The 25368-nt window shown below is 37.8% G+C and overlaps 1 protein-coding gene across 1 annotated transcript in view; it reads right to left on the bottom strand.

Annotated features, from left to right (window-relative positions):
* The window catches only part of LOC138713996 (trypsin-4-like), a 42090-nt gene extending 17821 nt beyond the window's left edge, over positions 1–24269 (bottom strand). The window contains exons 1-4 of the mRNA XM_069846569.1: positions 24198–24269; positions 19707–19756; positions 17403–17491; positions 13448–13586 (exon numbers count right to left, since the gene is read on the bottom strand). Of these exons, the coding sequence (XP_069702670.1) occupies positions 13448–13586; positions 17403–17491; positions 19707–19756; positions 24198–24252 (333 nt within the window). The 5' untranslated portion in view covers positions 24253–24269. The remainder of the gene's footprint in view (positions 1–13447; positions 13587–17402; positions 17492–19706; positions 19757–24197) is intronic.
* Between the last annotated feature and the right edge of the window lie 1099 nt (positions 24270–25368).

Raw genomic sequence — 25368 nt, 5'->3', positions numbered from 1 at the left:
CAATCTTTCTTTAGGTAACTGAATGATTGAAACACTATGCTGTGTTTACACTGTTAGTGAACATTATCACCGTTGCCGACAATTCCAAGGCTCTGCACTCAGCACAAGTGATATTCAGTGTTTAACAGCCAAGTCTTTGTTCACAATGTTCCATATACTGTGAACAGACACACAATAATTGTACAGTATTTAAAACTGTAGCATGGTTGGTTAATGAAAGCTTTCTTATTTAATTTACCTGGGGGACATAAATTAATAAATCGATGTGAACTTTAAACGACTTCAAGTTATTACGAGAGCTTTCTATTTTTTCACCTGAATACGAAAAATGAAAAACTCCCTAAAAGTTTTGATTTTGTTTATATTATTATTTAGTTATATCGGCAGAATTAAGGCCATAGGTCCTTCCCTTACACTGTACCAAGTAACAAATACACAATGCAATATATTCAATCAATTAAACAAATAGTAAATAGTACAAAAATATATTACTATCCAGTAAATAATATCACATTTAAGATGATGATGATGATGATAATAATAATAATAATAATAATAATAATAATAATAATAATAATAATCCGTGGCGCTACAGTCCGTGAAGAGCCTAGACCGACCAGCCGGCTGCTGGTCTCACGTTCACATGCCGAAGCAGAAGTGGATAATCATCCAACCAGAAGGGAGGTATCGTGTGGTTAGCACGATGATCTCTCCAGCCGTTATAGCTGGCTTTCGCAACAGGATTTCGCTACCTATCGCAGCTCCCCAAGTGTATCACGATGCTGGGGGGCATCGGTCCCATACATTGGCCGAAATTTCATGATAAAATTTCTTTCCCCATGAGGACTCGAACCAGTGCCATTCCGTAACGCGAATCCTAGACAGGATGCCTTAAACCACGACGCCACGGGGCGCGACATATGAGGAGTTCACAACCAGAGTGGATCAAGCTCATCTGGAATAGTTCTGAGATATTGAGTCTTAAAGTTCCTGGCTCATGCTTAGCAACCTTCACCTTCCATAGAAAATGCTGCCCTCTGTGGAGTAACAAATGAATTATGGACTTTGTTTGTTATGGCAATGAATAAATCTAAGTTTTCTTCATCCGAGATTGTATTAATCCACAAACTGATCATTGATGGACTTGGTCCACTCTGGTTGTGAGCCCCTCATATATAAGCACCCGGCGTTGCCCTGCTTTTCCTTTTTGCTTCTGACTTAAGGAGATCTCGGCATCCCAACTACAGAAAACTAAAACGAATTACTGTTTTTACTAAGCTTTCCTCATCTCTAAAGATGAATCTTTACATAGCGTCACTAACATGAATTAATGTTTTTACAAATTAGAAGAAAATTTGTCTATTAAGTATGAAAAAGACTGTTAGTTCTTTATGTAATAAATTTAAGTCAAAATAACAGAAAAGCCACATAACAGTTTCTATATTTTTATGAAGATATTCAGAATGACTGGAACAGAAAATGATTTTTCCAAACAATGTTACATATAAAAAAAATTAACGAACATGAACAGCCTTCGCCTTCGTGACCTTATGTGAATCGTCCACGAAAACTATTTGGGGATAGTGACAGTAAAACAAAGAGGAGAAGGATGTGATTGCTAGTAGTTCTTGTAGTTCAAAGGAGCTAACATACGCCACTCAAATCAGTTTACGTTCTGAGCAGTGGCGGTGCGTCAATAAGAGCACAAGAGCGCGTGAACACCTTGTTTCCATTAATGCACGACTAGTTTTATTATTTAATACCGTATTGGCGTAGTGGGGATGTATAATATCAGGATCGAGTATTTTAAACTTCCCGCATCTTGCATAAACTTCTTATGTAAACTTGTCAACATCCGTTCACGTACAAGCCGTGCTCTTTTCAAGAAGGTTACAGAAATTTCACGCATGCGCGGGAGAAAATTGTCTTTCGCTGGCCGCTTATGACTCGTCAAGAGCACAAAGCATTAAGTGAACAGTGAATCTATCCTACAGATGGCAGGTGCATCGATGCCTATCGTTTACGTGCTTTTTTTTCTTTTTTCATTGATTGATTTTTCATAAGTACCAGGTCGAAATTGACCCTTTCCTTTTAAAAGAAGTGTAGGAGATCATATGACAAGTTGGAAATTAAAATATTTCAAGGCACCGTAACTCTACCAATAGCAGGGTGAGCATGTTGATAATGTCATGTAAAAGGAACCGGTATATTTTTACTTATTAGTGGGTTTGGATGTTTATGGAGGGATGTTAGAAATTTTGTACGAAGAGTTTTGATATAAGCTGAGAAGTGCAGTATGCCAAGATCGTCGTACAGTTGGCTATTTACGTGCTATATATCGAGGAGAAAAGTCTGTATTTTAGCCTGCAGGTGTCGGAACGTTTACTTTATGTCGATGTGTGTACAGTGCTGCTACGAGAGTGTAGTTTGTGAATTACTATACTTCAGTTTCGGCATATAGCATAGTTTGGCTTTCAAACACGTGCTGGCTGAATGTGATGGTGGAATGAATTTAAATATCTGTATGGTGGTGTATATTATTTAAGAATAATATTTACTGGCATGTATTTATAGTAATCAATCTATGCGAATGGGATTACAGTACTGGTATAGGCTATAGTGTATCAGTGTGTTGTGAATCAAAATACAGTATATTACTGAACACACACTCTTGTAAATTGTTTTATGTATTAATTTTTAACAGACGTAAACAATGAACTCTGTTCAAGTAATTTTGAAGAGTAAATAACTGGGTAAACTGGCTTTCCAGGAAAAATTGGAAATAAAAAGACTAGGTTTCATTATTATTATTATTATTATTATTATTATTATTATTATTATTATTATATGTTATTTTGAATTTATATACGGTTTTCTCGACAGTGAAACATTGGAATCGTGACATTTCATATTAGGCTAAAAACGTACGATTTCAAATTCTCTTCGATTTTGGAACACAAAATTGTGAACACACATAATATTTTATCACGAGCCGCCACTGGTTCTGAGGGCAGAACACGAATTCCAAGGATGTTCACTGTTCTTCTATTTGAAACATCCAACAAACTTCTCTTTAATGGTGTAGATGACGTTTGGAAAACGTAAAGATGAGATAGCAATCACTTCTCCTTCTAACGGCTCATATTGTATTAGTTATTAGCTACATTTTTCATTACAATTTTGGAGAAGTAAAATATTATGAGGCAAACACGCTTCTGACTTTATATTTTATATTTCCGCCTTTCAATTCTACTGACCTCAAAAATACTCCACTTCATGGAAAGAATAAAAAAAAAAAAAAACTCATTCTTCGTGCACGACATAAATGCACTTGTATTTTTCTCTTTCGGTATATTTGGATTACATGTATAGGAAGGGCCTCATAGAGTATGATTTGTGTCCAAAAGCCCGTCTCCAAAGATGAAGCGCGTTGTAGCTTCTATTTGCTCGGAAAGTGGTAGATCTTGTAGAATGTTACTTACTTACAAATGGTTTTTAAGAAACCCGGAGGTTCATTGCCGTCCTCACATAACCCCGCCATCGATCCCCATTCTTTGCAAGATTAATCCAGTCTCTATCATCATATCCTACCTCCCTCAAATCAATTTTAATATTATTGTCCCATGTATGACTCGACCTCCCCAAAGGTCTTTTTTCCTCCTGTCTCCCAACTAGCACTCTATATGCCCATACGTGCTACATGCCCTTCCCATCTAAAACATCTGGATTTAATGTTCCTAATTATGTCAGGTGAAGAATAAAATGCGTGCAGTTCTGCGTTGTGTAACTTTCTCCATTCTCCTGTTGCTTCATCCCTCTTAGTCCCAAATATTTTCCTGAGAAACTTATTCTCAAACACCATTAATCTCTGAATAATTTCAAGGAAAAATTGTTCCGGAGCCGGGTATCGATCCCGGGACCCTTCGCTTAGCGCGCGAGTGCTCTACCGACTGAGCTACCCCAGTAACCATACACGACACCGTCACAATTTATCTTTTGTTTCTACACAACTCAAGTGAGCTGACAAGACGCCAGAACTCAACTATGAATGCACACAATAAACTGTGCTTATTCTCACCAAACGACGAAGTTATTTCGCAGTAATCCGTCGATTTCCCCGTAAAAGAGCATCAATCTCAGCAATAGCATCAGGAGTGATGGCACTATGAGCCTGTCCTGGGGAGCATCGTCTTGCAGTAACACGCGTCCCTCTCGGAATCTCTTGTGCCATTCCAGTACACGTGAACATGACATGGTGTGATCGCCGTAAACAGCAGACAAGCGATGATGGATTTCTCGTCCTCCTACTCCTTCGGCAGTCAAAAATCGCACTACACCTCGCTGTCCTTCTTTACCTGCCTCCATTAGTGATGCTGGACGAACACATGTATCTCTAACCAGCACACGCTGTATCAATTACGAGGTTATTTAGCGTCGATGAGATTGGTAATAGCGAGATGTTATTTGGCGATATGAGTCCGAGAATTCGCCATAGATTACCTGGCATTCACCTTACGGCTGGGGAAAACCTCGGAAAAACCCAACCAGGTAATCAGCCCGAGCGGGGATCGAACCCGCGCCCGAACGCAACTTCAGGCAAGCGCCTTAACCGACTGAGCCACGCCGGTGGCTAGCACAATGAATGAACGGCTAGTGTGTAAGCAGAGGTTGTAACTGTGCTTTCGCGAATCGCCACCAGATGTTAGTTCAGCAATCAAATTCCAGTGGTACCAACTTGCCCGCTGTGAGATATACGCATGGTGACCAGTTTTCATTTGACTGCTCCTCAGACCAATCATAAGAACAATGTTGTCAAGACTGGAGACAGTGCCGTCCAAGCTAATGGATCTTTCCTAATCACTACAAGTAGGTGATAGGCCTACATTATAGTACACTGATGGCAACAGTGCATACTTAGTGAAATAAAGCGACAAATTATTTGTCTACAGAGTTTAACAATCAAAGAGACGTTTACCATAGTGGAAGCACAGTCTAGTATATACGGTCACGAAGCTCAATACGTAGTAAATATGCATCCATAGATAGTTGCTAACCACTAGGATCGCTACTATCGCCTCATTACAGACAATGCGAAATAGTATTCGCACAGTCTATCGGGATCGATACCCGGCTCCGGAACAATTTTTCCTTGAAATTTTTCAAACCTGCTTTACAGGGAACTACTACCTGAAAGCCAGATTTGCACCATTAATCTCTGTTCCTCTCTCAAAGTAAGAGTCCAAGTTTCACAACCATATAGAACAACCGGTAATATAACTGTTTTATAAATTCTAACTTTCAGATTTTTTGACAGCATAATTGATAACAAAAGCTTCTCAACCGAACAATAACAGGCATTTCTCATATTTAATCTGCGTTTTATTTCTCCCGAGTGTCATTTATATCTGTTACTCTTGCTCCAAGATATTTGAATTTTTCCATCTCTTCGAAGGATAAATCTCCAGTTTTTATATTTCCATTTCGTACAATATTCTGATCACGAGACATAATCATATATTTCGTCTTTTCGGGACTTCCAAACCTATCGCTTTACTTGCTTCAAGTAAAATTTCTGTGTTTTTCCTAATCGTTTTTGGATTTTCTCCTAAGATATTCACCTCATCCGCGTAGACAAGAAGCTGAAGTAACGCATTCAATTCCAAACTCTCTCTGTTATCTTGAACTTCCCTAATGGCATATTCTAGAGAGAAGGTAAAAAGTAAAGGTGATAATGCATCTCCTTGCTTTAGCCCACAGTGAATTCGAAACGCATCAGATAGAAATTGACCTATACGGACTCAGCTGTAAGTTCCACTGAGACACATTTTAATTAATCGAACTAGCTTCTTGGGAATACCAAATTAAATAAGAATATCACATAAAACTTCTCAGTGTGGGGACATCTATTTACCGAAATGTATTTCGTTATTGTCCTGTACCATCCCGAACTCAATATCGCGCCTGTGTGGGGAATCTTTATTTGGAGGGGCCAGACTCAGCTATTAATTTTATTGAGGAGCCAGAAAGTACCTTGCTCCCTCAAAGCGGCAGCCTATACATGGAAGTCTTGCCACACTCATTCTCAATCAAATGTTTAACATCTAGCTGGAAATAGATTTTAAAGCAACATTAATAATGTTTCGATGGCTGAGGACCACACTGTTGTAAGTCCAAATTTTTATAAGAAAGAAACCTGTGTTTCGTTGTTTTCCAGTTCTTGTCTTCATATATGAATCGAACAAAATTGTAAATATTCCTCGCCATAAGGTGTGATGTTATCTGAGATTTTAGTTCCTCACAGTTAGATGGCACCACTGGCAGTGGTTAGTACGCATTTACGCTAGATGGCGTTTTCCATTTTGTTTACTGTGTATGCCCGCTAGGCGGCATAATTGTGTTTTGGCCACGATTGGGTCCGAGATGAACCAGCCTTCATAGTGTTGAGACGAGCTATCTCATTGGCCGGTTTAAAGCTTAACGGTTTTCCTTGTTTGCTTGCCGAGCTCGTGCTTGCAGAGAGACTTGAAGACCAGTTCCGTAAGTGCTTTCAGAGTGGATACATCTTATAGTGCTTATTGTGTGTGAACAGTGTTATTTGAAGACATTTCTATAAAATTAGTTGTGTTAATTTGTAATTCGTTCCTTTCTTATTTATTTTTCTTCTCTCAATATATAATATTACACACACTCACCGAAGTTTTTTGAATATTAACGAAGTACAACGGGGTGCACCCCCATCTGTTAGGGATGGGGACCTAAACTCATTACATAACTATACATTAGAGAAAGAAACAACACAAAAAATGGAGACCGAGGAACTAAATTCCACTTCTACATCTAATACACAATCGCAAAAGTTACCGGTAGTATATTATGCACAGAATTCAAGAGGACCATATGCAGTATATGTCCAATCTCAAGACAATAATATAGGCAATTTACACCCACTGAAAATAGGACGATTATTATTTAAAAGAGACCACAAAGATATTCAAGAAATTAAAAGACTAGGCAGAAATAGACTGCAGATCAACTTCACAACAGCACAGGCAGCTAATAATTTCCTAGAAGACAAAGTACTAGAAACAGAGAAATTGGTGGCCTTTATTCCTAAACATAGAGTTACTTCATCGGTGTAATACGAGGAGTCGACACTTCAATTTCTATTGAAGAGATACAAAAGGACATAAATAGTTCGGAAAAGGTATACAAAATAGAACGTTTTTATAGAAAGATGTATGTAGGGGAAGAGGTGAAATATATTCCAACTCAAACAGTGAAGATTACTTTTGAAGCACAAAAATTACCTTGGTATATTACGTTATACTTTGTTAGATACGAGGTAGAGAAATATAGATTTCCTGTTCTACAATGCAAAAATTGCCAGAGGTATGGGCATCACGAAAAACAATGCAGAGGACAATCCAGATGTGTGAAGTGTGGAGAAAATCATACCTTGACTAATTGTTCAAGTTCAAAATTGCGATGTTGTAATTGTTCCTTGGATCACTTAGCGAATAGTGAAAAGTGTGTGATGAGGAAATCCCAACTCAATATTAAAAAGAAGATGATAGAACTTAATATATCCTTTCATGAAGCAAGAGAGATTGATTCAAAGCAAGAAAGGTCGTATTCAGCAGTAACGGAAAAAGATTTCCCACAATTGCCATCAGTCCTTCCTAGCCAGACACAATCCACCCAACACTTTCCGACCCCTCTAACACAGAGTACTCCGCGTAAGCGAACACGGGTAGATTTACCCACAGTTCCAGGCCAAAGAAACTCCAAAGAAAATCCTTTTCAACATTTCTACAAATCCCAACCGGGCAGGCTCGGTATTCCCAATAGATCTCAGAGACAGACCTTACTATTAGATAGTCCATCTAAAATTCATACGGTTCACAATAGTCAACACACCCTTCAAGAAGACGCAACTGCTCCAGTTCACCCAAATACAGCAAATGCTCTACCAATGACATTTATAGATTCAATATTAAATCGTCTAATAAAAGACGTACAGAGAATGGATCCCACGAACACAGAATTGAGCGAGAAACTAGTCCAAGACTATAAACAAAAGATCCTCCTTAATTTAGTACAATGAAGAGTGTTCCTCTTCAGAAGCTATCGATATAAAATTTAAACAGACATAACCTTTCACTGTTTCATAGATTTATATACATATTTATATATACTTCTTACTGGGTTATTTATACATATTTTCGGTTAGCCCTTCCAAACTCTCCGATGGCAGATCTAAATTTAAAAATTCTGCAGTGGAACTGTCGTAGTCTCAAACATAAAATAACAGAGCTACAAAATTTGTTATCTTTACAAGAGATTGATATTGCAGCCCTATGCGAGACATGGATAAATCAATCCTTCCTACCAAAATTTCGAAATTTTACTTTAAATACAAAGAATAGGACGGACGGTAGGGGAGGAGTAGCAATCCTGGTTAGAAAGGGTATATCATATTCCTTATTACATCTCACAAATATACCACCAGAGGTAGAAGTTATTGGGATTAGAGCGAAAAATGTAAACATAATTAATATTTATCAACCTCCTAATGTTATCTCATCTACTACTAATTGGCACGCAGTTTTTTCGCAAATACCACAAAACGAACAACTAATTATAGTTGGTGATTTTAATTCCCACCATCCCTATTGGCACAGTAGCCACACAGATCAAAGAGGGCAACAACTTTATGAGGCACTTGACCTTTTAAATCTTGTTGTTTTAAATCAAAATGATAGTACGCGTTTAGTAGCACCTTATGGAGAACAGTCTATAGTCGATTTAACTATTACGCAACCTCCTTTGACGTTGTATACAAACTGGAGCATTATAAAAGATTCAATGGGCAGTGACCATTTTCCTATTGTCACAGAAGTGGGAGTGTCTTGTTTTAGTAGGAATGTACAGGATTCGATTCGGAAGAGAAAAGGAATTGCTCATATTGATTGGATACATTTTTCTACTTCCCTTCAAGATATGTTAAATAAAAAGGAGAACATACCGGTTTCGGAAGGCATATGTGAGATCAATGCGACAATTACAAATTATCTAGATAGTAAACACCCTAAAACAAGAATTCTAAACAGTAGATTCCGCCCTCCTCTTTGGTGGGATGAGGATATAAAAAACAACATAAAGCTCAGGAAGGAGTTAACATCTCAATATATTAAAAATATGACGCCAGAAAATTACATGTTACTTAATAAACAATCTGCAATAACGAAAAAACTTATACGTAAGAAAAAAAGGAATTCGTGGAAACAATATTGCAATACATTAAGGAAAGACACACGGTCAAAGGAATTATGGCAAATAATAAAGACGTTGAAAAATAACAGGACCTTCACAGACTCAACACCACTCAACTGGAAAACAATAGAAGAAATCAAGCAGCACATATGTCCCCTTACAGTGAGTGTTTCTCCATATACCTTTCAGAGTGATCTGAGTTTCAGTGACCACATATTATTACACCCTATTGAAAAAGAAGAAATAGAGATTGTGTTTGAAACAGTTAGGAATACAAGTCCAGGAAAGGATGAGATAACATATGATATGATTAAACATTTTCCAGACGAAGCATTTCGCCTCTTAATTCAACATTTCAATTATATTCTTCGCACACAAGAGGTACCGGATGCATGGAAGTATATATTAATAAAACCAATATTAAAGGCTAATAAAACGCCTGAGGTGCCAGAACATTATCGTCCCATTTCCCTCTTACCATGCACTCGGAAATTATTTGAACATATTTTAAAGAACAGACTTTTAAATTGGCTTCATAGAAGTCATCAAATGCCTAGGTTACAGTTTGGTTTTCAAAAAAATTCTTCTACATATGATTGCCTTGCAATTCTTTTAACTGATATTACACTAGCCAGAAATAGAGGGGAGATTACGGACTTAATTGCCTAGATTTAAAAGCGGCTTATGATAATATATGTACTTGGTATTTATTTCAGCAAATGGAAAAGATTGGAATACCGTCCCCGATAATCTGCATAATAGGGAAACTCCTTTCGAATAGACTTGTAACAATTAAATCCCATTTAGAGGATACAGAACCGAGGGAGGTGAATACTGGAATACCCCAGGGATCTGTATTTAGTCCTTTACTTTTTACTTTAGCCTTACAACCTCTTGAAAAAATTCTCACAACACACGTACGAACTGTCATGTACGCCGATGATATCTTAATTTATAAATCAGATAAGTCTTCGCAGAGGCTAGCTTTCGCAATTGGAACAGCAATAAGAGATATGGAAAAATGGTCTTACACTTCTGGACTTTCCATAAATCCTACAAAAAGCTCCCACATCAGACTTAATTGGACGAGAAACATCACCGAAGAAAGATATCAAGTAGATAAAGAGGTCATTCCTTACAAAACGGCGGTTACAATCTTGGGGTTAATAGTCGATTCGAAGCTTTCATTTACTACGCATATTCAACATATAAAATCCCAAATCCTTCCTAGATTAAATATAATTAAATGCTTAACCAATACATGGTGGGGAGCAGATCCCGGGTTATTGCTATTAATATACAAGACATATATTAGACCAATTATGGAATATGCATGCTTCGCTTTCGCTAGTACTAGTAAACGTAATATATCCGAATTGGATACACTTCAAAATACAGATCTTAGAATAGCTTTAGGCTTAATGAAAACAACGCCGATTAAATCGGTCTTGCATACGGCTGCAATATCCCCAATTTTACACCGTTTTCAATTCCTAACAGATAAGTTTATAATTAAGAGAACGGCAATAATTTCTCATATCCTACTTCCAAAATTAAAATTACTGGGCCGATTGGCTCGTAATAGTCGCAAACTTTTCCTTAATACTCCATTGGTTAAGAGTTATCAGCAGGTTGAAATATTTGTGCCTAATATTTTAAAAAACAAAACACATCCCAGTTATACTATTCCGTATTTGGCATCATTCTATAAGATTCCTATTCATTTAAATTTTCTTAATATAGAACATCCAATAACACAGAATAACTCAGCATTATATAACTCTCTATTCCAGGAGAAATTGTCTGCATTCATTGATTACGATCACATTTATACAGACGGATCCAAACAACATTCAGGAGCTGGTGCTGCGTTCTGGATTCCCAGCCAAAATTATTATGAGATATATAAGCTCCCGAGTGAGACTTCTATTTTCTTAGCAGAAGTAATGGCTATTAGACAGCTATTTTATATTACATTAGTGGAAATAATCGTAGACCGAACAACAAACTAATTATCTTTACAGACTCATTGTCCTTAACATTGGATCTATATACATTAAAATCGAACAAAGATAACTGGTACCTTAATAATATTAGATTCCTTTTATGGAGAGCCCGCCAGCAATTTTTGGACATCACACTTGCATGGATTCCCGGACACTCAAACATAAGAGATAATGAGTATGTAGATCACCTGGCTAAAAGAGCAGTGCTCTCAGGAAAACTGCTAAATATACTACTTCCGTATAATACCTACACACCAAAACTGAAGCTAAATCTCCAAACTGCAAATCATACCTGGTGGTTAAATCAAAATTTACAATCACCTACAGATTTATATACTCTCGAAAACAGATGGCTACACGTTCCATGGTTCAGTAAATACAAGCTAAAAAGAAACGAAATAGTTTTAATTAATAGATTGAAGGTAAATCATACACTAAACCCGGAAAAATTATTTCTTTTTAAATTAACTTCAAATCCTTATTGTCATTGTAGAAATAGGAGGCCAAATAATCAACATCTTTTCTTTGAGTGTGAATTAAATAATGGACATAGGGAAAAAATGTATGAGGAATTACAGCAAAAGAAGATACCTTTACCGACTAATCTTAAAACATTACTAGCGTCGGCAAATATGGACATTATAAGTATATTAATCAAGTTTATTAGACGCAGCAAAATTAAAGTATGAGGAATATTGATTTTTTTATGAAACCAAAGAAGATATTGTACTTCACAGAGGATATCATGATAAGTCAGAGACTATAGTATAAATAATTTGAGCTGGCTACATGGACACTTTTTGGTGACCGAGGCCATAAAAGAGAAAGAAGAAGAAGAAGACTTGAAGACAGTACGTACGTGAGAGAGGTAGTCGAGGACAGGACGTCCGAGAGAGGAGTTTAAGATAGTACGTTCGGGAGAGAACTTCAGCATAGTTCGTCTGAGAGTGGAGTTGACTGCAGTACGTGTCAGGAGAGAGTCGTCGACAGTACATCTGGGAGAGGACTTGAATACAGGACGCGTCATAGGAAGGTCGACTACAACACGGGCTGTTGGAGAACAGTCGGCAGGACGTATTCGCAGAGTGGGATTCCTGCAGTGAAGTCTGCAGTCTGGAGATATCTAGGCCTACGCGTGGGAACGGGCGGTGTGTGTCCGCTCACATGGGAGTTCGTGTATTGCTGAGTACACGAAAGCACTGGTTCGTGTATACGAGAGTCGTCCGGCGGCTACGTGCTGGAACGGATTGGTGTATCCGTTTAGAGTGGAATCCTCTGGGAGTGACCCACTACGTTGGAAAGAAGGCAGCAGTTTTGTGATTGGGAATCACAATTTCTACGGGTGGTGTACGCTGATGGTGTACTGGCTACGCGGCATCGGGCATGCTGTGGTCGAGTTATCCACGGAACGTCACGCACCTGTGTTACGAGTCATTTATGGATTACCAGCGGCGCCGAGGGATGTGCGGGCCATAGGACGCTCGGGACGCTGGAATCATGCTGTCAAGTTGTGGACTTCTACTCAGGCCGGAGTGCTACAGTTCAGGTTTTGTTACGGTGCTAACGATATAGAGGTATGTTCTCGGTGTTATGGTAGAGGTAAAAGTACGCTTACTCCTGTTAGTGTGGAAAGACATGTGTGTAAGCAAGTTAAGTACGCGTTTACCGGAAGTACGTGTTGGACTCTTGTGGCGGACTTACGGAGGAGATGAATGGACGTCTTCCTTAATTGTAGTCTCCGCTAGATTTCCATTAAGATTTATTAGTCATCTCCTCACTCATTTTAGTATAGTAAGATGTATCATAGTTTTAGCATTGTTAATTTTAGTTTCTCATTTAGTTTAGTAAATCATCATTTAATTGTTAATGCTTTGTTATTTGTTATCTATTCGCTCCCTTGTAACAACGAGACAATTCGAGGGTCACGATACACGGCCTTAGGGAAATAGTTCATGACGTTAAAGCTGAGGCTGGATGACGTCACAGCAAAGATACAGACGTCAAAAAGGTTACTATGAAGCTATTCCAAATTGTTTCATGAAGCTTTGAATGTCAGAAGCTTAAAATAGCTCTCCTGAAAAAAATAATAAAAAATTGACTTGAAACAGTCTCTTCTGGGCCATCGATTTACCAAAGTCTGCGGAAGTAATACCCGAGTCGGTACATACCTTCAAAATAGCAATGTCTCCTATAAACTTTCCCCATTTGTACAAGGGATGCTGAAATACCTTCTGCACCTTAAATGTGCTTCCATTTGCTAGTGGTTCGTCAATACCAACTCTCACCTTCAAATTTGTCGGTTTGTTCCTGTAAATATGAACATAAAGAATAACAAGCAACACATTATTGCGTTTATTTAACTGTTTAGACCTCTTTTTTTTATCGCTATGAACACAACATTAACTCTACAACCGTTGCATGTTTATAGAACTAATATTTTTTTTCAGTCAATAGTGGGACTTAACTTTGCACCATTGACCCAAGCGTCCACATCTTGAAGCGACGAGTAGGAAGTTTTTATTTTTGCTAATCTCGGTAAACCATAGGAGGCGAATGAACAATAAAGTAGGGAATATTGATAATACCTTCTTAAATTTCAATTTTACAAAAAAGTTTTTTAGCTATCTATCTATCTATCTATCTATCTATCTATCTATCTATCTATCTATCTATCTATCTATCTATCTATCTATCTATCTATCTATCTATCTATCTATCTATCTATCTATCTATCTATCTATCTATCTATCTATCTATCTATCTATCTATCTATCTATATCTATCTATCTATATCTATCTATCTATATCTATCTATATCTATCTATCTATATCTATCTATCTATCTATCTATCTATCTATCTATCTATATCTATCTATATCTATCTATATCTATCTATATCTATCTATCTATCTATCTATCTATCTATCTATCTATCTATCTATCTATCTATCTATCTATCTATCTATCTATCTATCTATCTATATCTATCTATATATATCTATCTATCTATCTATCTATCTATCTATCTATCTATCTATCTATCTATCTATCTATCTATCTATCTATCTATCTATTTATACTGGCAGAGTTAAGGCCATGGGCCTTCTCTTACACTCCACCAGGTCACAAAGTATACAAGCACTTAAAGAACAGAATACTAACATATACAATAGCTGCTGGAGATAAACTATACAATATGATACCAGTGTTCGAAAAAAGTTAGTTATTCAGGCATATAGGATATGAGAGTAAAATTCATTTATTTAAATGACACTATTTTAAAATTAGCATATTCAGAATCTGTATTAATTTACACGTATGAATGTGTAGAAAATTAAAAAAAAACTGAAAGTTAGAATTTATAAAACAGTTATATTGCCGGTCGTTCTTTATGGTTGTGAAACTTGGACTCTCACTCTGAGAGAGGAACAGAGATTAAGGGTGTTTGAGAATAAGGTTCTTAGGAAAATATTTGGGGCTAAGAGGGATGAAATTACAGAAGAATGGAGAAAGTTACACAACGTAGAACTGCACACATTTTATTCTTCACCTGACATAATTAGGAACATAAAATTCAGACGTTTGAGATGGGCAGGGCATGTAGCAGGTATGGGCGAATCCAGAAATGCATATAGAGTGTTAGTTGGGAGACCGGGGGGGGGGAAAGTCCTTTGGGGAGGCCGAGACGTAGAAGGGAGGATAATATTAAAATTGATTTGAGGGAGGTGGGATATGGTAATAGAGACTGGATCAATCTTGCACAGAATAGGGACCGATGGCGGCCTTATGTTAGGGGGGCAATGAACCTGCGGGTTACTTAAAAGCCATTTGTAAGTAAGTGGGTGTAATTATTTATATACAATAAAGTTTACTTAATTAAAAAAGTGACAAGTAGAAAAGACAAATGCCATTCACTCTGTTAACAATAGTAAGTTTCTCTTCCGACGTCGTCTGTTATTTTATGAGAACATCATTATTTATGATGCGGTCGACCAATTCGTGTGTTTACATTGATATTATACACTTTGATATGGCCTTACATACACCTCCCCAGATAAAAATCGAAAGATGTAAGGTCTGGTGACGTTGGCGACCAATGTATGTAACCACAGCAACTGCTCTATCGTCCGGGGAATATGACATTAAATGATGTATCTGTCACCTGACTGCTAAAATGCAAATTTCTGTTTTTTTCCTAATCGTTTGTGGATTTTCTCCTAACATATTCACGTTATCCGCATAGACAAGAAGCTAATGTAACCCGTTGAAATCCAAACCACCTCTGTTTACTCTGAACTTTCGTAATGGCATATTCTAGAGCGAAGTTAAAAAGTAAAGGTAATAGTGCATCTCCTTGCTTTAGCCCGCAGTGAATTGGAAAAACATCAGATAGAAACTGGCCTATACGGACTCTGCTGTAAGTTTCACTGAGACACATTTTAATTAATCGAACTAATTTCTTGGGAACACCAAATTCAATAAGAATATTATATAAAACTTCGTAACTCTTAACCGAGTAATATGTTTTTTTGAAATCTATGAATAACTAATGTACTGTATAAGGGTACAGTACATCGGTTATTATCAGGCTTCGGTCCTTGGCACAGAAACGCATGAAGTTCAGAACGCACGGGCGATAGAGTTGTGTTGGTCGAGTGGACTGGGAGATGGAGCGCGCCGTTACTTCGTGTCTCAACATGTAAACAGTCCGTCATAGTACGGCACAAAATATATTTCACTCTATACAGATGCAGTATATACAGTACATTCCTAGTGTAGACAATAAATGTCTGCCATTAAATTATTAACGTGTGTTATAACCTTAAATCAGGTATCACTACGCCGAAGCCTGTTACACGTAACGCAGCCAAGCAGCAATACACACAACGGTAATGCACATTACGGACCCACTTGTGCTGTTGCAATCACTCCTCCACAGGGTCATGACGTCATTTATACTCCGTGTAATCTAAATAATCTAAACCTCATACTGGTTACTCTGTGTCTCTCGCCCGAAGCCTGGTTATTATACTCCAATTTTTTCTCCAATAAAATAAGTACACTATAGTTTTAAATAACAAGAACAGAAAAAAGAAATAAGTAAATAACTTGACGCTTGTTTAAGGGTAGTGCCCACTGCCAATCCCAAAATTGTTGTCACTTGTAAGGCTTGTTACGCGCTACATTAAAACAGCTATATCTCCACAGCCATTGAAAATACACAGGTTTATAATCATGCTACCATCCTCTATATATATAATCTCCTTAATCACTCTGTATATATGTATGTATGTAGGCCTATGTATGTACGTATTTATATATATATATATGTTGGCCTATGTATGTATGTATGTATGTATGTATGTATGTATGTATGTATGTATGTATGTAACACATAAGGCCTAATTAACACTGTACAAACTGTATTTTATGTTAGTCAGCACCAAAGAAATAAATTCTTTACACTTGTTCTGTGAAAGAAAACATTCAGCAAGCACTTCAGTTCTGCTATTCAAGTGTATTTTCTCTCTCTTTCATCAGAATTTCTGCACTTCTTGGGTACAGTGTTTTTTAATTGGTTATTTAACGATGTTTTATTAACAACCACCTTATTTATTTTATTGAGTTATTTTACGACGCTGTATCAACATCTAGGTTATTTAGCGTCTGAATGAAATGAAGATGATAATGCCGGTGAAATGAGTCCGAGGTCCAGCACCGAAAGTTACCCAGCATTTGCTCGTATTGGGTTGAGGGAAAACCCCGGAAAATACCTCAACCAGGTAACTTGCCCCGACCGGGATTCGAACCCGGGCCATCTGGTTTCGCGGCCAGACGTGCTGACCGTTACTCCACAGGTGTGGACCACCAGCTTATTTATTGCCAAAGAAGTCGTATAGCGAAATAATGTTTTACGAAATGAGGACGAGAATTTGCTTGTGATTACCTGACATTCCCCTTAGTTGTGGAAAACCTAGGAAAAAACTCAACCAGATAGTTAATCCAAACGCTATCGGACCCAATTCCAAGTGCAACTCTGTGAAGGAAGTGTGAAAATGTTTCCGCGGCTGAATGTTTTATGACTACTCGTTTCTTCTACAAACACAAGTGGTCTGACTCACCCGGTGGCGCAGAGAGCGGTGGTAAGTACATGCTCGTCGTCGAGTATGGTCCCTATGCACAAGTGTTCATCCTCACTCATCACTGACACCTGTAAAAGAGTGACGACTTTTGCTTAAAGAACATCGCTGTTTCTTCATCTGTTTTTGAGTTCGGAATAGATTTCCGAGTAAGCTTAAGTTATATTAAGATAAAAAAAAAAAAAGTCGCATTTCAATGCAGTTTTGCTTATGCATGCGGGTCAGCAAGTTACAAATTGAAGTAGCGACCGCTAGATGACAGTATTATCCAGTTATGAGCCGTTCAGAGCAGAAGTGGTGCAAGTCAAGAATGGGTAATGAGGGTTAAACATTCTGTAAAATACAGCGCAAAGTAGCAATTAATATTCAATTTATTTAAACTATTAGTAGTCAGTGGATAGCAAGATGGACATATTAATTCCTACTTTGCCCTGTATTTTACAGAATTGTTAGTTTAAACCTCATTACCCAATTTTGACTTGCACCACTTTTGCTCTGAACGACTCATATGAAGGTGATTGATGTGCGCGGAGGGAAAAAAACAGCAGTTGCAAGATGACGGGACATTTACATTAACGTACCTTTGTGCAGAGATCTGTTGTGCTGTTTTTTTTTTTTTTTTTTCGGGGAAATGTTTCACACAGAAATGTTTCCCGTGAATGTTGAGAATTGCCTGTTATGTCAAACTGTCTACAATTGAGTGCAGAAGTTCTCGAAGGAAAGGCAAGTATCGAACATCGACTCAGCTGGCCAGCAGAGATTGCCACGGATGCAAAATAATATCCAATAGGTTGGCGACAAGTGAGCTCTATACTAAACTGGAGACACAATCGCAATGCTCTTTCCTGTCTGAAAGCGTGACTGTTGAGGGTGAAGTGGTCGTTATTGAGGCCCCACGTTGGGCGCCATTTGAGGGTGAAGTGGTCGTTATTGAGGCCCCACGTTGGAGACCATTTGAGGGTGGGTGCGTCTCGGTGTTGCGTGAGATTCACTCAGGGTAGCCGAGGTACGGTTGTGGTGTAGGATGATGTCGGGAATAATACCAAGCCGGCTACTTATATAAAAGGCAGTGTAAACTCCAAAACTATAAGTTTATTGTCGTATTCACTTGGTAAACCCTAGAGTATGTATTTCCGGCTGACTTATAATTCAATCGTTGGTCGCACTTCTGCATCGACTCTATGGCAGCTCTGAATAAGCTCTATCCGATACTATAAATTCAATACTCTGCCCAGTACACTATGATCGAAGCTCCTAAACGTTAACGAGTGGTCTCGCCGATGACAAAGTTCTAACTATCGCGTCTTCGCCGGAAGAGAGACTATTAAGTTGGGCCGCCGACACAAAAAAAAGATGTCGCGCCGTCTACACGAAGAAAAGTAGTTATCCTGTCGACACGAAACGAAGTAGTTATTCTGCCCTGTATGTAGGGCCGTCGACACGAAAAGGAGTAGTGATTGTGCCCTGTATGTAGGGCCGCCGACACGATTAGATGTTGTCCTCCTCGTCACCCTTATTTATAAAAACCTATCCTACGCTAAAACTAACTATCCTATTGGTTAAAAACTACGTCACTTAACCGGCCTAAAATCTATTCTCTATTGGTCCAAAGTGACCTCATAAGCTAGACCAAGATCTCTCCTTATTGGGCGCGAAATATGTCATCTCTAAATTTAAACTTTGGATTTCCCACAACATCTAATTAGTTCGAAGATCTTGGAGAACCCCGTTCTTTGGAAAATCCCAAGCTTGCAGTTGCTTTCCCACGGGTCCAGTCTAACTCTCTGATTTTACGCCTCGACGAGTGTCAATGCAGAACCCTGCCCAAGGTGGCCCTAAATCTGTCCGATTCTGACAAGTGACGAGAGAATTTGAACCATCTGTGTGGGAAGCTAATTCTAACCAAGTCGCCAGAACATCCCCGCGAATACGTGTAACAAAAAAATATGGAGATATCACTTCGCTAATAAATCGGTCTCTCCCTCTCCTAATTCCTGCTTCACTGTGGACTCCATGTTAAAGAGTGTATTGTTCTCTCTTTCTAACTTGAGTGTTTCAGTGTCTTTCATGAGGTTCATGTTGCACATGCGCAATAAGCAATAAAAAATACCGTTCACTGCAAGAGAGACAAGGACAACACTATGTTAGAAAGAGATGGCAATACGCTCACTATCTCGATATCTCGGCACTTCTCTATGATGAGAAGTCATACTTTCACAATTTGCCTGGAAATTGCTCTAAAATGTTTACTGTGTTATATTGTATATTCCAAGTCATGAAACTTACCACGAAACCGTAATCTTTCACTGAAACACGTGTCGTTTTAGGGTCACAATCTGAAACATAGAGGGACATGGCATAATATTATCAACAGTATAAAGAAGGAATAAGTGTTCTGCTGAATAAGTAATCTATAATCGGGCTCAATAATTGAAGAGCTCTCCGTGCAGAAAGGAGGTGGCTTCACTTTTTGGTGAAATTAATGTTTTGATTGGTCATACGTTAAAACATATGTCCGGCCATTTTGTGCAACAATGGTGTGATTTCAAGCATTTGGTAATAATTTACTGTAGAATTAGAGCTCAGTTCCCAATCGTTTTTGCTTTCTTTTTCAGATAAAATTGTATTATATGAAACATAATATTATCATAGGGTATTTTTGGAAAGCCATTGATTTAATTCCCAATATACTCAGTCATTCTGAGAGAGCAGTGTATTAAGATAATAAATGATTGAAATAATTTTAGTTTTGTACATTAAATGTGCAGAAATTTGATCGGAACAAATGTAACTTTTCGTCCTGGAAAGGAATTTTTCCAATATTATATTTGTTCGGATATGATTCCTGCACATTTAGAGGACAAAACTAAAATTCTTTCAATCATTCATTATCATAATACACTGCCCTCTTAAATTTACTGAGCATATTAGCTATTAAATCAATAGCTTTCCCAAAATATGCTATAAAATATTTCATATAAAACAATATTTATATCAGAAAGGAATCAAAAACGAGCAAAATTGTATTAAACTTTTTTCTTTGAAATATCTCAAAGAATAACTCCCTGAAATCAATCACATTAGTTATGGTTCAACTGTATGTATGTATGTATGTATACAGAGTGCCCCATTTGTGTTGACCACGCAGACTATCTTTGGGAAATAATACTGATGAAGAGGCAACCTTGTAGTGTTATTTAATAATGAAATGCGAGCACTAACATTGTTTTTTTAATGGCGCTATGTACTTACCTATTATTCAACATTTCAATTAAGCTCGTCAAGACCTGTTCAAAAATGTATCCCAGTGGGTCATTCTGACAAATAAAACGTTAATAAACAGAATGATATTTGATGCCTATGGCTCTTGTGCATAGCACGTACAAAGGAAGAGATTTGACTAAGTTGCTGTAAACAATACGTAGTACATTGTAGGTACTCACGGCCGCGTAACCCATTCCACATAGCTTTGATTTTATTCTGCTGAACACTGATGACTGAGTGGTCTCTGCTACATTTGTTTCTATTGTTTACTCTAAACCAACGCTAGGTAGAATGGGTTACCCTGGGTGTCTGTAATGTACTACGTATATCTTACACAGCTTAACGTCAAACTACCTCCTCTGTACGTACTATGCATAGGAGCTATGCCGGCAAGGCTTCAAATAACGTTCCGTTTATTAACGTTCTCTTTATTAGAATAATCTACTGTGATACATTTTTTAAACAGTCTTGACGAACCTAATTGAAATATTGAATAATAAATAAACAGTTCCATTTAAAAAACAATGTTAGTACACGTATCTCATTCATAAATAACGCTACATGATTGCCTCCCCATTAGTATTATTTTTACCATTTATATATATATATATATATATATATATATATATATATATATATATCTTTTGTATGAAACAATTTTTCATTTGATGTTTGCGTACAAAGTTATTTTGGGTGGTCAACATAAATGGGACATTCTGTATAATTATATCTGTTATGTCTTGTGCTGTAGTTTGTGATACTGACACAGTAATTGCATGTTCAGTGCAAAAAGTGACTAATTATATGCAAATTTATTGCTAAAAAGGAGTAGCTCCATTATTTGTTTGTTTTACCCTCCTAAATTACTGATTATAATAAACGATTGAGTGATAAAATGAAACTCCTAGGTACCTACGACATACTCTGAAATAGGAAAGAAGCTCAGTTAAAAATTTGAATTTTTGGAATATTTTTTGTAATTTTCCACAACTTTGTAGAAGTGGAGCTACCTCGATTTTGCAGGGAGCCCTTCAATTAGGTAAACGTCCCGAGAAGAAAGAGAAATCTTATAAGTGAGAACGCTGAGTTGTGGGATTGAGAGCGCTGACTTCTTCTCTTCGAAAAGGCTTTTGAACACGTCCAGATCATCTGAAATATTAATTTTATGGCGCTCGATGCACGAGGTCCTGTGTAACTGATCAGCCAGATTGCCGTATTGCGTTGAAGACTAGATTAATTAATTAATTATTATGGTTTACTTAACGACGCTCGCAACTGCAGAGGTTATATCAGCGTCGCCGGTGCGCCGGAATTTTGTCCCGCAGTAAATGTACTGGCATGAGCCTGATTGAAAACTAGGTTTGCTACCGTGTGATACAAATGAATTTGGACGTGAAAAGATAGTAAGTGCCAATATCTTTGAAAATTAGCTTTTCCAAAGTAAATCCAGCTCAACCCAGAAAGAAAAGAGAATAAGTTCCATTGTAATTTTATTTAGAACTTACCTTTTCAATACACGTGCAAAATATATGACATTACTAGTTGCACAAGACAGCCCTGTTTTCTAGAACTTCTCTCTTTGGTACTTACAGCCCTTTCATGTCGAGTCTTCAAATGTCACTTGCAAAAAATGGAGAAAAGAATATTGTTTTGAAATGATAAATGTAAGAACATGTCTAAGACAGTAAGAACCATGACAAAAACAACAATGACCAAGATAAGGTTCACGAAAAGAACGACAAGGACCACGATAAGCCTTACGAATGGAACATGAGAAACAGTACGATAACGAACACGATAAGGACCATGACAAGAAGAACTACAATAAGGATCACGACAAGGACTAGACCATTATAAGGATCATGACAAAGACAACAAGGACCAGGACAATGACAAGGATCACAATAAAGAACATGACAAATGCAAAAATGACAAGGACTACGATAAGTTACACGGAAAGAACAAGGACGAGATTAAAGCTCAAGTCATGGGACATGGCAAGCATTGCAATAAGGATCACGATAAAGACCATGACAAGAACTACGATAAGGGTCACGATAAGGACTACGACCACAATAAGGATCATGACAAAGGACCATGACAAGGATCACGATAAAGAACATAACGAAGACAAAAGAACTCCAGTAAGGACCATGACAAAGACAACAAGGATCACGGTAAGGAACATGACAAAGGCAAAAGGACACCAGTAAAGACCATGACAAATATAACAAGGACCACGATAATTTACATGAAAATAACGACAAGAACCACGATAAGTTACACGGAAAGAACTAGGACCAGGATAAGGTTTAAGGCATGGGACAGGACAAGCATTGCTATATGGATCACGATAAGGACCATGACAAGAACTACGACCACGATAAGGATCATGATAATGATAAGGACCGCGATAAGGAATAAACAATGACACGGACCACGGTAGAGTCAGCGATTGATTTTATCAATAAGACTACTTTCATAACATAAGTACTAAAAAATTGTTACCACAGCAAACATAACATAATGGTTCGGTATTACAGAAAATAAGTACTCGTATTATATATCGACACAAACTATATGATTTTTCAGATGATTTTGTGTGCAATATTCCTTCATTCAATTTTACTTGTAATTTTACGTTACATTGGAAAAAACCAGCATAATAATATACTTAAAATCGAAAAAGAAATGCTGTAGCATAGCTTTTGGGATATAACACGAATTCGTCTTGTAAGAAATCCTTAAAACGAAGGTTCTCTCTTTAATTATATACACAACAAATGTTTTCACAGTCTCGACGAAAGAGAAGGATAAGCAATGACCATTAGTGGCGTACGAAAATACCGAAGCGTTACGGAAAAGCGATATTTCAAGATTAGTAGTTTTCTACAAGTTAATTTGAGTGTGCATAAGTAAATTTACGATTAGTCGTTATGCTTTCAAAAGCAGATTAACTTTAATTCTGTATATATTATCTCAAATTCCTTAGATAAAAAATTACAATAGTTGCATCTGTGGCTACAGTGCTAGCGCTCGGGCCTTGCATTCAGGAGGTCCGGGTTCGATACCCGGCCAGATCGTGATGGAATTTGTGGTTGACAAACAAACATCGCAGAGGATTTTTCTTGGTGTACTCCCATTTCCTTCTATTATTCCACCAATACTCTTCACCTCTCTCCTCATTTCGTCTCTCATCCGCAATAGTAAAAATAATAGTACGGATTTCCGATTCTGATATAGCTCATCAGGCTACTCATATGCGGACGAGACCTGGCTCTATCAGGGGCTGAGGCAAGATGGCCCACCTGTCAGCGTCAGATTCACGAATGCCACCCAGGCCACCTGTCGGTCTTGGACAATCATCGCATATAAGGGCGCACAAAGGGCCAAACCGTGCCTAAGTGCCCAGCCTGCGTGAAGTCAAACCAAGCCAATACCGGCATTAAAACAAGCTGAAAATTGCTATCCGAGACAAGAGCGAAATACGAAATACACCATTCAGTCACATACCCACTGAAAGAAACGCCGAGATGATGATTAGCACAGCTATTGTGAATCGTGCCATCGTGACTCAGAGCAAACTTCAAACAATGCAAGTATAGAAAGAGCTTAGTCTATATGTTTGGGTCATTAAAGCCTGCGTGCTTGTATGCGGCCATTAAATTCTTTAATGTGATATTTTATATTCATGGTAAATCAAATTGCGTAACAAAACGATTTTTAAATGCGCTGTTTCTATAATTACTACTTAAATTAGAGAAAAATTAACATTACGGTGAACTTTGTAATTGAAATGGTTAAGAGCAGCTTGAAGTCTTAAGAAGCTACAGACTATGGGTTCGAACCTCACTAACTTCATGGGGGCAAGTTCGCACTGAATACCATACTCTGAATTGCTTTGATGTCGTGCAGACTCAGTATTAAATAATTTCAAAGGAAAAATTGTTTCGGAGACGGACATCGAACCCGGGACCTTTGGCCTAAAGTGGCAATACTCTACCCACTGAGTTCCCCAGGAACTCTACCAGACCCATGCTCAACTTTTCCCTGGTAGTTCCTGGGTAGATTGGTCGGTAGAGAGTTGGCGCGCTCAGCCAAAGGTCCCAAGTTCGATACCCGGCCCCGAAACAATTTTTCCCTTGAAATTATCAGCTTTACAGGGAGCTATTCCTCAAAAGTAACTTTGTATAATACACGTCACTATTCTTTAACAGAAAACCAAAATTATTTAAGCTACACAGAAAAAGTGTGCACTCAATGCTGTATGTTTGACGCCTTGTCAACCTTCTTGAAGTATGTGAATATAAAACGGAATAGTTAAGCAGGGGTCTGGTATAGTTCCTGACAGCTCACTCGGTAGAGCGTTGGGTGAGCTCAGCTAAAGGTCCGGAGTTCGATACTCGGCACCGGAACAATTTTTCCCTTGAAATTATTCAAGTCAACTTCACAGCTATTCCTGAAAGGTCAGATTTGTGCAGTATTAAGTAATCAACCCAGTGTCAATTCGAAGACAACTCATATTATGGCCGTGAATAATATCCCCCAATGATGTATAATTATGGGCAGACGGGTTGAGGGACGTACCAACGAACTGATGATCGGATGGTAGATGTAAGTGCACACAGTTCACTTGCTTTATTTTCATCTCTAAACGTTAATTCTAAGCTGTCTCACGAATTTC

The sequence above is a fragment of the Periplaneta americana genome, chromosome 14 (assembly GCF_040183065.1).
Source record: "Periplaneta americana isolate PAMFEO1 chromosome 14, P.americana_PAMFEO1_priV1, whole genome shotgun sequence".
NCBI classification, from domain to species: domain Eukaryota; kingdom Metazoa; phylum Arthropoda; class Insecta; order Blattodea; family Blattidae; genus Periplaneta; species Periplaneta americana.
Note: the sequence above shows the minus strand (reverse complement) of the source record. Positions and strands in the feature narration are given on the sequence as shown.